This window comes from Nansenia antarctica, assembly GCF_963989245.1.
Source record: "Nansenia antarctica genome assembly, chromosome: 5".
Lineage (NCBI taxonomy): Eukaryota > Metazoa > Chordata > Actinopteri > Argentiniformes > Microstomatidae > Nansenia > Nansenia antarctica.
The window spans coordinates 34,278,555-34,290,912 of record NC_137690.1 but is presented as its reverse complement, the minus strand read 5'-3'; the positions used below and the strand labels follow the sequence as shown (position 1 = coordinate 34,290,912).

The window sequence follows — 12,358 nt, the reverse complement described above, 5'->3', positions numbered from 1 at the left end:
TAGTAAAACCGGAGAAACTGATAATTTTGCAGTGCTCTCTTAATTTTTTCCAGAGCTGTATATCGCAGAAAATAAAATGCTATGTCAGTTTTTCCAATATTGTGCAGCCCTAATCCATATAGGCCTAGTTATATATCAATTATATAAGTTGCTTGACTGGTTCAGCCTGGATGAATGAACATAGATACAGTGGGACAGTGAAGCATTTCCTCGTTGAAATCAAACAATTACTATATGAGGTTAGAGTAGTTGTTGATGGTATTGTGTACATATTGGTTTCACCATTCAGAAATTACAACACTTTTTATGCATAGTCCTGCTATTTCAGGGTACCAAAATGTAATGGGACAGATTTATAACATTTTCAAATTAAGCACTCATGTTTAGTTGAATATTTGGTTAATCCTTTGCATGCAATAGTTGCCTGAAGGCTACAACCCATTGACCACATCAGAATCTGGGTATATTCTCTGGTGATGCTCTGCCAGGCCTGTATTGCAGCCATCTTCAGTTATTGTGTTTTTAAGGTCTTTTTGCCCCCCCCCAAAAAGAAAAAGAAAAAAAAGAAAAAATGCTTCACTGTCCCATTAACTTAGGTAGAGTACTGCTAACGGAAACACCAGACGCCACTTATCCTACCCGTTGTTGTTGTTGCTGGAATGGTTTCATGGCCTTGCAATGGTCCATCATCAGACAAGTCAGAGCCTTTGTAGATAGATAAATGACTATCTTTGGGAGTCATATCTTCTGACATTATCAGATAGCCAGCTAGCTATGTTCAATCACACGCGCCTCCAACAAGTAGTTCGCTGGCTAGAGGAGGGAACAACGGACAAAGTTTCATCACCATGGAAACAGCATGACTGTCTCGCGCTTTGTTCAGATGAGAAAACGTCAGTTAAGCCACTTTCTTACCAATTTTCTGGTGGATGTTGTTGCTAGCTGACGCAAGACCAAGCAGTACTTTTCGAAATCCTCACTTCAGTGGTTGGTTATCTAATTTTTAAATAAAAGCATCAGGACAAACCCTCGCACCTGTCTGTTATCTCACTCCGTGTCGTCATCCAGCACCTGGTGCACGATGGACCTTGTAGTTTCTTTAATAGATGGACTTGTAGTCTTTATAGATGGACCTTGTAGTTTTTGTAGTTTGTTTACAAGAGACTTTGAATATTGGATCCTTCCGCAGTCAACAGTAACAAGAGGAGACATATCTTGCTTTTTCCCACGTCATCTTAGAATCAATTGAATCGATTTTCAAAACAAAATGGAGAACTGAACCGTGTTAGCTACTTATTTGCAAGACATTGTCTTGTTTTTACTGACGTTGGCTTTGAGCAAGGTAAGAAAACCTAATCAGGGTTGTGTCCCTCGTCACAACAATGATATCATCCATTGACCATAGTTGTTCTGTCCCTGGACGGAGGCATACACGGAGGTAGTTGACATATTTGCTAGGAACGTGAACTGCTTTATGTAAACATCATGTTCCCTTATGGCCACGACAACATGAATCTGATGGGTTGACCCGATTTTTCCTTGTTAGCTTTTTATGTAAGTTAGCTAGCAATTCCCATCCCCCCTCTTAAACTGCTCGTTTGACTGTGAATCCATCATGCACCGTTTTCAGGCAACTATAAGACATGTTATGGATACATCTACCAATAATGCTAGATCTGCAATATATTTGCTTTTGTCAACTCGATGTTTGTTATGAGCCAACGAGATGTTATTTATGAGCCAACTAGATGTTATTTATGGGTGTCTACACATCATACTTGACAGCCAGTGGGTGGAGTCAAAACTAAACAGTCTCGTAAAGTACGTCTCCCTGTAGTGCCGGAGGGAAACGCAAATAGTTGGATCTAAAACCAAACATATGTTTTCCAGAATCAGAATGAGGGATCTTCAAGGCCTTGACCATCGGCTCGCGAAAGAGCTGAAGTCGATTATTGCTCATGAGTCCAACTTTCTACCGAAGGAAACAGGACTGAAGATAATAGAGTACGGCGCAGAGGTAACCCAGTGACCTAGTTTCACAACATGGAATGTGTTCCCCCCAGCAACTAAAACAGAGTTATATTGTCTCTGAAATATGTGCTGTATTTTGATTATTTCACATTCATTTTCAGAACCACAATGGAGTCTCAGCTAAATGCCGAAATGCCAAAGTTGAAGATCTGTGGAGCTTGACCAGTTTCTTTGGTTACAGCACCCATACCTTTGTCCAAGCTGTCAATCTCCTGGATAGGTTCCTAGCCATTATGAAGGTGTGTTATCTATACATTATTTGATTTGTATTGTAACCCTAACCCTACTGTAGTGTTGGCTGTGTATAGGCCTACTTCATGTTTAGAATGCTGTTATGGTTGTTGTTTTGCATGGGATTGGGTATTTATTTTCATTCTAATTACAACAGCACGTATCGCTTTAATAATTTATCACCGGTATGATATCTTCACAGGTCCAGCCTAAACACTTACCCTGTATTGGAGTCTGCTGTCTTCATATCGCAGCCAAAATGGTTGAGGAGGAGTGCAATATCTCACCCACTCATGAACTCATCCGCATCAGCCAAAGCAAGTTCACCGTTTCTGACCTCAACCGGATGGAGAAGATCATCTCTGGAAAAATCAACTTGGAGCTGAAAGCCATCACAGCCTTAACATTTTTACACTTCTACCATACTGCCATTGTATCTCTTACATCAGCAAGGTGAGTGTTTAACACTGAACTACGTTCGTTATTGAAGCATTATTCCAATTAGAACCGGTGAAATTTATTTACTAATGTGAAATGTACTGGAGTGTCACTTAAGGATTCCCTTTATTTTAAGGGAGGACATCCCAAGCATTGGGAAACTAGAAGCCCAGCTAAAAGCCTGCTTATGCCGGCTTGTTTTCTCTAAAGCAAAAGTAAGAATTGTTTTTAGGCTGAACCCAAATTCTAAACAATAGAGCTATTAAGGTTAAGTTCCAGGTCTCATGAGTGTGTTTTTTTCCCCCTCTTCTGCAGCCATCAGTGCTGGCACTGTCTCTCATTGCCCAGGAATTTGAATCTCTCCATTCCATTGCCATGTTGAAAATTGTACAAGAACTCCAAAAGCACCTAAAGGTAAGCACTCTTTTCTGCACAGCACTATTTTCATCTTGAGGTCCCTCAGTATGTATAATACGTATTGAGTGTCATTAATTATTGTACACATTTACATCGCTAAGACCCATTGATACTGAGGGACAGGGTCACTATGGCACTTGACCCTGTTGACGACATGCTAGCTACAATGAAAACAGCACCGCATGACTTGGTTTTTGTCAGCATTTTCAAGACCACTCTATTTCTGTGCTCTCCTTTTTTCAGTCAAATATGTTTCCTGTTTCCTCACAGATTGGTGACAGTGAATTACTTCACTGGAAGGAACTTGTGGCCAAATGCATGACTGAGTACAGCTCAAGTGAATGCAACAAACCAGACAACAAAAAGCTTGTGTGGATCGTGTCCAGACGAACAGCCCAAAACTTGCATGCTAATCACTTTAGCGTCCCTGAACTGCCGACTATCCCAGAGGGGAACTGGGATGAAAGTCAAAGGTATACAAATAGAGCAGAACAGCCCTGTATTAATCAACTTTTCTGACTGAACACAGTAGCTCTGACATTAAACTATGAAGTAGCTACCATGTCCATAAAGACTCATTTAAAATTCTATATAAGCCTACCGCAACACCATTTGATTTAATGTATTGCCATTGATCGTGTTTAAAGTTGCAATCTGGGATTCAAACAACAACAAAACGCTCATACCGACACTTTTTGGTCAACAGCAATGGGATGGATAAAATCTAAAATGTATAGAGGGAGCTATGGATGCAAGGCCTAGCCATCCATGAAAGCAACATGATCGTTTTAACCATGTTTTGAATTATTATTATTATATATAACATGAATTTAAAAGTAAAACATTTTATATACCAATCCCAGATTGCCCCTTTACAAAAGATGGATGCGGTCCCTCAGAAACAGAAACAAGTAAGCGTGACACTCGAGAGGTGTAATGGCAGCTGGGAGACTAACGAGGCGTCCTCTCCCCTGTTTGTGTTCAGTGACGACTCGTGTGAATACCTGAGCTGTGAAGAGGACAGTTTGTGCGGATCCCCTGGCAGTGATGCAGAGGGGGCCTTCTTCCCTTCCGACTATCGCAACAAGGGCAGAAAGTGATCCTCTTTTGGCCAAGGAGATTGCATATCAGGGTGCTAACTGTAACTTCCCCCTAATTGTAAGGGTTCTATGTAGTCATGACACAGAACAAACCATTATCTGTTACTTATCTGGAAATACTGAGCAAGCAGGCGCACCAAGTGCCTGTGGTAATCCATGTGCTGCGTTGTGATTTTAGATCATATCCGAGTGGAATAGAGATGTCAGTGTCTTGGCAGCTGACTGGCAAGAAGATGTTTGATTGATTCCATTTTTTTACATGTTGCTGTTTATTTTAAGATGGTTGCTGGTTTCAATCTATGTCCAAACTTGACACATTCCAGATGACATAAAGCACAAAGGTCATGATTCCCCTTTAGTATATCAGCCAGGTGGCGATGCTCAACAACTCAACAACATACTGGTACATCACACTGGTTTTTACTGGTTTTATACTCAGACAATAGAATCATGTAAACACTCCTTTAAAATGGGATGCTGTTGGCTATGCACCACCTTACTAGGATTTTTTTGTGAGATATAGGGCCGGTTTCGGAGACAAGGCTTAAGCCTAATCCTGGACTAAAAAGCGTCTTCAATGGAGATTTTACATTGAAAGTGTGATTTAGTCCAGGACTAGGCTTAAGCCTTGTCTGTGAAACCGGCCCATAGTGTGAAAATACAGGATGATATTGTAGCCTATATGCATGGTAACTTGTATGGAAGTATGTACGGTATGTGATATATGTGATTGTGTGAAGATGATTTTGTTGTTGATTGAGATCCAAGAAACCTATGTACTACTATGAAAATATTTATAAAAAAAGATTTTTTTAAAGAAAGTGTACATTACATGAAAAAAAGAAAAGAAAAACTGATTTATTATGCTTTGTGAATAGGCCATTTTATGTTACTGTATATCTACATATTGTTATAACTTGACCATCAACAACCCTGCTAATAAAGTGGAGTACTATTTTTAAACTCTGTCTTCATTGTGTACACAGTGGGGTGCAAAAATGTGGGCACCCCTAGTCAAAATGCCTTTTACAATTAACATCTAAGTGAAAAGAAGCAAACCTAACCCTACAAAGTTAAACATGACACAATTCATCACATTTTAAAGCAAGATTAATTTTTAGTTTTAACTTTTTACAGTTTCAAAATAATAAAACAAGGAAAAAGGCCTTGTGCAAAAGTTTGGGAACCTTGTCAGCTAGTACTTTGTAACTCCTCCTCGGGCAACTACAGTATAACAGCTTGCAAACGCTTTCTGTAGCCAGCTAAGAGTCTTTCAATTCTTGTTTTGTGAATTTTTGCCCATTCTGCCTGGCAGAACACCCCTAGCTCAGAAATATTATTCGGCCTTCTTGCATGCACGGCATGTTTGTGATCTCTCCACAGATTTTAAATAATATTCAAGTCTGGGGACTGTGATGGCCATTCCAAAACCTTCATCCGTCTTTCCTGGAGGTACTCCATGGTTGATTTTGAGGTATGCTTCGGGTCATTGTCTTACTGGAATACCCAACCTCTCTTCAACTTCAATTTCTGGACTGACCTTCGAACAATAGCCTCTAGAATGTCTGCATATTTGGTGGAATCCATTCTTCCTTCCACCCGCACAATATTGCCTGTGCCCCCAGCTGCTACACAACCCCAAAGCATAATGGATCTACCTCCATGCTTAACAGTTGGAAAGGTGCAAATGCTTCACCCTTTTTTCTCCAAACATACCTTCTTTGGTTGTGGCCAAAAAGTAAAATGTTGGTTTTGTCAGTCCAAAGCATGCACACTCCGTCCTGCACTCACTCTGGCAGATGCAGAGAAGCTCATCCACGCCGTTGTCTCCTCCAGACTGGACTACTGCAACGCACTCCTCATCGGGATTCCTAGCAGCTGCCTCCAGAAACTTCAATACATCCAGAACAGCGCTGCTAGGATCCTGATGAGGGTGCGCAAATATGATCACATCACCCCCATCCTCAAATCACTTCACTGGCTCCCCGGCTCCCTCAGAATTGAATTCAAGGTCTCCCTCCTCACCCACCAGTGCATCCATGGAACTGCCCCCCCCCCTACCTCAAGGAACTCCTCCATACCCCTCAGACCTCCTTACGCACCCTCCGTTCTACTGCCACCAACCTCCTCAAGACCCCCAGGACCAAGATCCGCACCATGGGAGATCGGGCCTTCTGCTCGGCTGCTCCCAGACTGTGGAATGCTCTCCCTGACCACCTAAGGGCACCACAGTCTGTGGATGCTTTTAAACGAGGCCTTAAAACCCACCTTTTTAATAGAGCCTTTTTTTAGCCTTTTAATTGAAAATGTTTTTTGCTTTATCTTCCTGTGTTGTAGCACTCTGAGATTGTATATGTAAAGTGCTTTTATAAATAAAATGTATTATTATTATTATTGTTCCAATAGGCTTCAGGTTTCTCAAGTTTTTTTTTGCAGACTTCAGAAGCTTAATTCTGTGTTGAGGTCGTAGGAAAGGCTTATTTCTGGCAACTCTGTCATGTAAGTCTTTGTTGTTTAAGGTACGCTGTATTGTTGTCCTGTGAACAACTAGACTGCTACCCTTTTTTGCAGCTCTTTTATGTGGGTTCTTCTGAGCATTTCTCACCAGATCTCGGGCCATTCTATCTGAACATTTTCAGATGTCAATTGTTCCATTTATTTTCCATTTTCAGATGATGTTTCTGACAGTGGAAATGGGTAGTTTGAAACGTTGCGAGAGTTTATTGTAGCCTCTTTGATGGTGGAAGTGAACTATCTTGATTCTGACATCCTTGGACAACTGTTTAGAGGAACCCATGGTTTTTAACACCAGACACAACAGCCACCGCAGTCGGATACTTTAGAAGGCATGGGGTTACTTCAGAATATATAGTTCAACCCTGGAATTATATTCACCAGACTCATTGAAGCCCTAATGAGTAAATCTCCTTGTTCTGGGCCTTAGTAATCATCTTCTCAAAAGGTAACAAAGAATAATCCAAAAGGGTTCCCAAAGGGTTCCCAAGGTTCCACCCTTTTTGCACAGGGCCCTTTTCTTTTTTTATCATTTAAAAACTCAGAAAATAAAAAGAAACCTTGCTTTAAAATTTGCAGAAAGGCGTCATGTTTAAAAGTTTGCTTTCAATCACTTGGAGATTAATTGTAACAGACAACTAGGGGTGCCCACATTTTTGCACCCCACTGTATCTGCTACAATAGATGTGTTATTATCGGTTGTAATTATCATTCAGGTATTGGTAATCATGTTCCTATAATATAGTATTTGACACTGTCAGTCTTACAGCAGCAATGGTCTAGTGAGCGCTTATTGCTCAATTGATTGTGTATAAAGAGAACACGACAGAGGTTTCAAGGCTCCGTTTATACAGAGCTATTTGGATACATTTAGAAGAGCACGCGTGCCAGAAACGGGGATGGTTGATGGATAGACGTGTAATTCAGATGCATTCCCTTTATTAATTTGGTTGCCTGGAGAGGAATTGCAGTTCAGCGTGAAGCCAAGGAAGGCAGGGATGAGAGTGGAGGAAGACGCAGGACTAGGCAGCAGCCGACTGCTGCCATCTCAACCGCAGCGGGCATTTGCCGTCCATTTTACATCACAGAAACATGATTATTTTCATTCATACCAATATTTATACTCCATGTTTTTATTTTAAGTGATGAAGACAGGCATATTTTCATCGCTGCGCAAGGAATGAAAACGCTCCAAAATGGTGCGCATCGCAAACGCCCTGGGTTTGGTCATATTAAGCGTCGCTCTTCTCATTTTATCCTTAATAAGTTATGTGTCAATTAGAAAGGACAGTTTCTTCTCTTCCACAAAATATGATATGGGAGGTCCAAGAATAATGTTCCATGCGGGATTTCGGTGAGTAGATTAAATCAAGACCTGAAAACTACCACAATGTGCTTATTTCTATTGACGCATGCAAAACAGCAATGGTCAAAGAGCTATTATTCACGTCGCTCGGACGTTTTTTTAAATCGTTATCTTTATTGTTTGCTGTCGATATTTCTGCGCCATCCAGCCGCATCAAATCAATCACGGCCTGAACAATCTAAAATAAAATAATGTCCATGAAATGCTAATTCATGCATCTATTTCGAAAAAACTAGATTACATTCTGCAGGTGTTTTTATTTTTATTTTGTATTTGTTATTATTATTCAATAATAATTATATCAATTCCTATGTCTTTGTTCCTTGGGCGCATCATTTACCAGTTTCTATAAAATTTGGGGTAACTGTCCAAGGTGCTGAAGGAATGGATTGGCTGGTGCATTGACGCCTGTTGTGACCAAGAACATACGTTATGAGTGGTCTTAGAAATGGAGCATCGACAGTCTCTATAGCCTACATTACTAATGGAGTATCAACATTCTCTATAGCCTACATCACTAAGAGTGAATATTGTTGTTTTCAGGTCCCAATTTGCCATGAATTTCCTGGACCCATCATTTATCCCATTAACCAATGCTCTGAATGAGGAACTGCAAGGGAAACCCTCCAGATGGAAATTCAATAGGACAGCTTTTTATCAACAAAGGTAAACATGATTATATGGGATACCTTTCTATTTTTATCTTATCTCCAGAAACATGTTGTTTATGAATCTCTTGTCATTAGGCTTGCTTTACAGATAAAAACAATTGGACAAGTATGATAAAAGTGTATGAAAATAACTTACGTCATGAATGGTACTAATATTGCAATTGGCTGTGACAGGATGTGTCAGCAATATCTTGTTCTGTTTACTATCTTTCAGGAAAGAGATCTTCCATTACATTGATGTGGCCAATAACTTCTCCCTCACCAAGAGTGGTGTGCGTGTGGGCCAGCTGATGCATTTTGATTACTCCAGTAACAAGTATGTCTTCTCCATAAGCAATAACTTGAAGTCACTGCTTCCTGACGTCTCGCCCATACTGAACAAGCACTACAACGTGTGCGCTGTCGTCGGGAACAGTGGGATCCTGACTGGCAGCCATTGTGGGTCAGAGATCGACCGTGCTGACTTTATCTTCCGTTGCAACTTTGCCCCCACCGAAGTCTATTACAAGGATGTGGGCCGAAAAACCAACATGACGACCTTTAACCCCAGCATCCTGGAGAGGTACTACAACAATCTGCTGACCATCCAGGACCGCAACAACTTCTTCCTCAACATCAAGAAGCTGGAGGGAGCCATTTTGTGGATTCCGGCTTTCTTCCTTCACACCTCGGCGACGGTCACACGGACCCTGGTGGATTTCTTTGTGGAGCACAAGGGGCAGCTGAAGATTGAGCTGGCCTGGCCAGGCAACATTATGCAGGATGTCAACAAGTGAGTATGGAGACAGGGATCGTGTTGACGATAGTGAATTAGTGTGCGAGAGAGTGAAAGCAACAAAAAAACACACCAAAAAAAGAACTGAGCAAAGCAGATGTTAAAGAATGACACATGACACATATTTCAAAATCCATAAGGTACAAAACAGATGTTGTTTCTGATGATGAGTATGGTATTTTCTTTTTTTACAGATACTGGAAAACTAAAAACCTGTCCCCCAAGCGACTTAGCACCGGGATCCTTATGTACACTCTGGCCTCTGCTATGTGTGAGGAGATTCACCTCTATGGCTTCTGGCCCTTCGGCTGGGATCCCATCACAGGCAAGGAGCTGCCCTATCACTACTATGACAAAAAAGGGACCAAATTCACCACCAAGTGGCAGGAGACTCACCAGCTGCCCAGTGAGTTCAAGCTGCTCTACAAAATGCACGGCGAGGGGGTGACCAAGCTGAGTCTCTCACACTGTACCTAGAACATTCCAGAAGGTTGTGTGTGTGTCAAGCCCCTCCACAGAGGCCGGCCTTCAAATGCTTGCACTCACATGATTTTGTTTTGGCGACGCAAAAACCAGACAATGCATGATTAGTATTATGACGTTCTATGACGTTCTCTCACCCTAGAAACACACTGTCAAAGTTACCACTGCATCTTGCCTCTCAAGCTTTGTCACCGCACCATCAGCGCAAACTCTTTCAGTTACGAGGAACAGTTGAGAAATATTGAAGCAGCTGTGAATTATTGATTTAGTAGAGCTCACATAACAGCTGTGTTGTTACTTATGTAATGATGTAAAGTTGGATATGTCACACTGTCACACGATTTGTCACGTCTCACATATCACTTCATTTGAATGCTACCATAACTGTGGCTGTAAACAGATTGATCATACAATGTATTTCCAACAAGAACACAAAATGGGTACATTTTAAGAAAAATTAATTTCCAAACAAAAATGTATTTCATATTAGGCTATATATAGCCTTATTTTAGGGGGATTTTAGTTGATATTTTGATATCACTGCCTAATCTCAGGGAAGGAGTTAGATCAGTGTTTTTTAAAATCAGATTTAAATGCTTCCACAGAGGTGGAAAGACACTATTTTGCAGCCCTTTTTACCACACAGTACATTTACCCAGGGTACGAGCAATTTGTGGGCATACTACTCTGGTAACTATGGTAACTAGCTGTGAGATTTGTTTACAATGCCCCATTAATGTATGTAAATGACTAACTGCCCTCGATAGGGAAGATTATTACTGTAAAAAAAAATATGGGGATTCTGGTGACAGCTCTGGAAATATTTTAATTTTAAAGTCAAGAATCTACATTCCAACAGCAAGCCATAGATTGAGATTTAGTTACTGTACATCACAGTATGTTATTGAATTGTACACGATTGATTCAATAGAAGCCATTAAGATTATGTGCATTCTGTTGTAGCTTCATTGGACTTTCATTGGATTTAACTTATCGTATCTATTCAAAATGTCATATCTTACTTGTTGAACATCATGGTGATAAAAGGAAAAACTGATCAATTAATAACAGATTTAAAGTTTTAATTTCATTTAAGTTTCTGACATCATTTTACCAACAATGTATCATGTCTACCACCAACAACATATCATATGATTTGTACTGAGCCATAACAAAAGTAGTTAAACACAGAACACATCACAATTGTTATCACCAAAGTATAAATACAGGGAAATGTTTTGCGTTTATCACATGTACACTAATTTTAATATTGACACATGAAGAGAAATGAAATGTTATCATCTTATACAAAGAGCATGATACTGTACACTAATGGAATGGCATTGCATGTAAGAGACTAACAAAGGATAGTTTAAGGATAGTTTTATACACGTTTTTTTTTTTTTTGAAAGAAGATTGAGTTTAGAGGGGGAAAGAATGTTATTTCTTATTTCTTCTTTGCGCTGGTATTTTCATTGATATAATATATAGATAATATCACCAGAAACTTTATATGAGAGGAGTGTTTTAAGGCAAAAAAAGAAAGCCTGTATCCAACCACTGGGACCAAAACTCTACATTTAGTTTTATCTTTCTGACAAATAAAGAACTAATGTAACTTTATTTTTATATATTTCTAGATTATCTTTACTCTTCTCAGCAAAAGGTTATTTGATGAATATATCATGTCAAGCTCAATTTGTTTGAGGATTGTGTATGGCTTAGTAGTTTAGTGTATTCAACCATCTCTTTGGGATTGACTTGGCTCAAACAGCGATAACCACATGATAGCCACATGACTCCCGGCACATGCTCACACTGGAGAGCTGAGGTGGTTGAAAACCACCGCCCAGATGAGAGATGTGAGGAGATGTGTACTGGAGAGGGGTGTTTAGAAGTGCACAGTGCATGTCACGCTTAGGATTTGGGTTGCCCTCGTGAGTTCAGGTTTACCATGGTGGACATGCTCGTCAACCAAATTATTTAGTACAAAATCGGTCAACAATTGGTTGTGTCATGCTCACAGAGAGGCATTTCAGGACATACGTCATTATGTCTCCCCATCATAGGACGGTCAACAGTAGCATACAATGTGCTATTAGTTTACTCTTAGTCCATTTCCTATCCACCATGGCCATTTACAATGAAGTAAATACACCAAAGAGCACCCGTCAAAAACATAACTTGCTAAAATGATCTGAATGTGGCATAAGTTGAGATGTGTGGCAAATCCATGCATTAGAATAAAGAAACAATTTCATTGAGTGATGTTTTTATTTGACGATGTATTGTCAGATGATGTCCTATACAGAAAACAGTGAATTCATTGTGT

At 40.2% G+C, this 12,358-nt stretch overlaps 1 protein-coding gene and 1 pseudogene across 2 annotated transcripts; both read left to right on the top strand.

Annotated features, from left to right (window-relative positions):
• Positions 1-1,201: 1,201 nt before the first annotated feature.
• LOC308158416 (cyclin-G2-like) lies at positions 1,202-5,111 on the top strand (annotated as a pseudogene). Its single transcript, XR_013938028.1, has 7 exons — positions 1,202-1,342; positions 1,891-2,017; positions 2,133-2,270; positions 2,465-2,715; positions 2,837-3,114; positions 3,388-3,590; positions 4,103-5,111. The product of XR_013938028.1 is annotated as a cyclin-G2-like (transcript).
• Positions 5,112-7,927: 2,816 nt separating this feature from the next.
• LOC308157466 (alpha-N-acetylneuraminate alpha-2,8-sialyltransferase ST8SIA3-like) lies at positions 7,928-10,020 on the top strand (the record flags this gene model as incomplete). Its single annotated transcript, XM_080531022.1, has 4 exons — positions 7,928-8,085; positions 8,641-8,763; positions 8,983-9,540; positions 9,738-10,020. 4 exons carry the CDS (start codon positions 7,928-7,930, stop codon positions 10,018-10,020), a joined length of 1,122 nt encoding a protein of 373 aa, XP_080387148.1.
• Between the last annotated feature and the right edge of the window lie 2,338 nt (positions 10,021-12,358).